Source organism: Mangifera indica, chromosome 19, assembly GCF_011075055.1.
Source record: "Mangifera indica cultivar Alphonso chromosome 19, CATAS_Mindica_2.1, whole genome shotgun sequence".
Classification (NCBI taxonomy): Eukaryota; Viridiplantae; Streptophyta; class Magnoliopsida; order Sapindales; family Anacardiaceae; genus Mangifera; species Mangifera indica.
This window is the reverse complement of record NC_058155.1, coordinates 56,267-58,812: the sequence shown is the minus strand read 5'-3', so window position 1 is coordinate 58,812 and position 2,546 is coordinate 56,267. Positions and strand designations below refer to the sequence as shown.

General features: G+C 36.6%; 1 protein-coding gene across 1 annotated transcript; it reads left to right on the top strand.

Moving 5' to 3' along the window:
• Nucleotides 1-1,352: 1,352 nt before the first annotated feature.
• Nucleotides 1,353-2,113, top strand: LOC123203403. The gene is made up of 2 exons (XM_044619768.1): nt 1,353-1,552; nt 1,699-2,113. The coding sequence occupies exons 1-2, from the start codon at nt 1,353-1,355 to the stop codon at nt 2,111-2,113; spliced, it is 615 nt and encodes a 204-aa protein (XP_044475703.1).
• The last annotated feature ends 433 nt before the right edge of the window (nt 2,114-2,546 follow it).

The following is a 2,546-nucleotide window of genomic DNA, read 5'->3' as shown; positions in this document are numbered from 1 at the left end:
TTTTCAAGGTGGTGGGCCGAGCAGTTATCCAGAAAATCAAACTATTGGTGTAGAAGAGATTCAAAATATTGAGATCAAACCGAAACAAGAATTCTTAGAGGAAGATTTTGCATATATAAATGAAGTTAATGTTGATGCACTGTATCGCGCAGAAGAAATTCTTAATGAGGATGAAACAACTTTTCCAGAGTGGAGTGAATTTAACGGAAAGGTTGTACATGATATTCCAATTGAAGAACCAGAGGTTAAAGAGAAGACCTATGTTAATAACGATATTGGAGGTATAAGTTATTTTCCAGAAACAAATCCTACTGGTGGGAATGTTCGTACTGATGCATTTCATTGGTTACCACCTTTTCCTGAACAACCATCTACATCTAGAAACTCTAAAGCATCGACTGATACTAATTCTCCAAAAGTTGGTACATTATCTCCTAGTAAACAACATGTCGCACGCGTAGATGGGGATATCAATTTTTTGTGGACAAATCCGACACGCTTAGATGGGTGCTTAAATGTCGCACGAAGAATGTAAATGGCGTGCACAGGCAGTTAGGGTGGGACAAAATGATAGCTTTGAATTACGTTGTATGGATAGTTGTCACACATGTTGCAGAGATAAGATATTACCTAATCATAGGCAAGCAGGTGCCCGAGCTTTGAGACAAATTTTGAGAACCAAATTCATTTTAGTTGATTGTGTTTATCGATCGAAGGAGATCATTGCTGATATCGCCGACCGATATAAAATTGATATATCATACACACAAGCATGGTGGGCGAGAAATTGGGCGCTTTAATCATTGAAGGGGATACTAAAAGAGTCGTTTATGTTACTACCGGAGTATTGCCTCAATTTAGAACGTTGTAATCTAGGGACGGTGACACATACATTAACGAATGAGCACAATCGATTTAAATACTTTTACATGGCATTCGGTTGTAGTATCCATGTATTTCAGCAACATATTTGACCAGTTATTTGTATTGATGCTGCTTTCTTAAAAGGTAGATATCTAGGTCAACTATTTATTACTGTTGCATTAGATGGGAATAATAAGATATATCCAGTTGCTTTTGGGATTGGTCCTAAGGAAGATCATGACACATGGTGTTGGTTTTTAACAAAGCTGAGGGATTGTATTGGTGAGGTACCTCATTTAGCCATTATTTCAGATCGACATGTCAACATATTTTCTGCAATGGCTAAAGTATTCCCAAGTGTACACCACGGTTATTGTTGTCACCACCTCTATTGTAACATCCGGTCCAAGTATAAGAAAAATGCCAAAGTCACATGGATGTATTGGAAAACAGCTAAGGCATACACAAAGTATGAATTCCAGTAAGTAATGAAGTCACTGGCGTATATGCACCCTGAGGCAGCCTCATACCTGTGCGAGGTTGGTTTCGAGCGATGGGCACGAGCATATTTTCCAGGGCATAGGTACAATGTAATGACTACCAAATTTGCTGAGTCGTTTAATACTTTGGTTAGACACGCTCGAGGCTTACCTATTACGATGCTGATCGAGTTTATCAGAGATACATTGTAACGATGGTTTTATGAAAGAAGAAATCATGCCAGTAAGTTCATATTCAATATTATAATATGTTATAATTGCGTGTTACTAAACTTATATTTGATTAGTAAGCAAATGTGTTTATATTTATATGATTTACAGATGTTTGTACCAGTCCAGTCACACCTTGGGTTAAAGATAAGATCGCAAAACGTGTACGAAAATCTTCAAACTTGGAGGTGCGTTCAATAACATCTGATCGATACCAGGTCCTCAATAGTGGCCAATATGATGCCCTGGTCGACCTGACAGAGTGTACATGCACTTGTAGAAAATTCCAGTTATCACAGATTCCCTGTATGCATGTTATTGCTGTAGCCAGATATATGAAGCTCACAACCTGCATTCAATGGGTTAATCCATACTACAGCACAACTTTTTATCATATAATTTATGTGGATGCAGTTAATTCATTGGGAGATCAGTCAAAGTGGATTCATCTGGAGGGGGCACGTGTTATCCACCCACAGTATGTGCATCGTCGTTGTGTAGGTCGTCCAGTTAATAAAAACAGACGTCCTTCTCAATAAGAGGTTATTGAACAACTTATCTGTAGCCGATGTCACCAACCAGGACATACAAGACAAAATTACAGAAGCTCTATTCCAGTACCTAGTTCTGTACCATCAAGTTCAAGAAAAAAGAAGAAAGATGGAAAATAGTTGCATCTGTTAATTGTACTTGTTAATTTTAATATATATGTTGTTTTTGCACTTGTTTCTGTAACTCCAATGTTTGTGGCTGTTAATTTTAATATAAATGTTGTATTTGTACTTGTTTCTGTAAACCTAATGCTTGTGATTGTTGCAGAGGACAAATTCTGACTATAAGATGTTATCTTTTTACGTCGTTTTTTTCCATTATATTTGTTGTTCACGGTAACTATATAAAAGACAAATGCATATAAATGAATCAATATATGGGTAAACATATATACAAATAAATAAATAAAGATATATAAAA

Coding starts and splice junctions, on each gene's coding strand:
- LOC123203403 (XM_044619768.1), top strand. CDS start 1,353: ATGAAGTCACTGGCGTATATGCACCCTGAGGCAGCCTCATACCTGTGC. Junction 1,553..1,698: donor GAGTTTATCAGAGATACATT/GTAACGATGGTT, acceptor TGTTTGTACCAG/TCCAGTCACACCTTGGGTTA.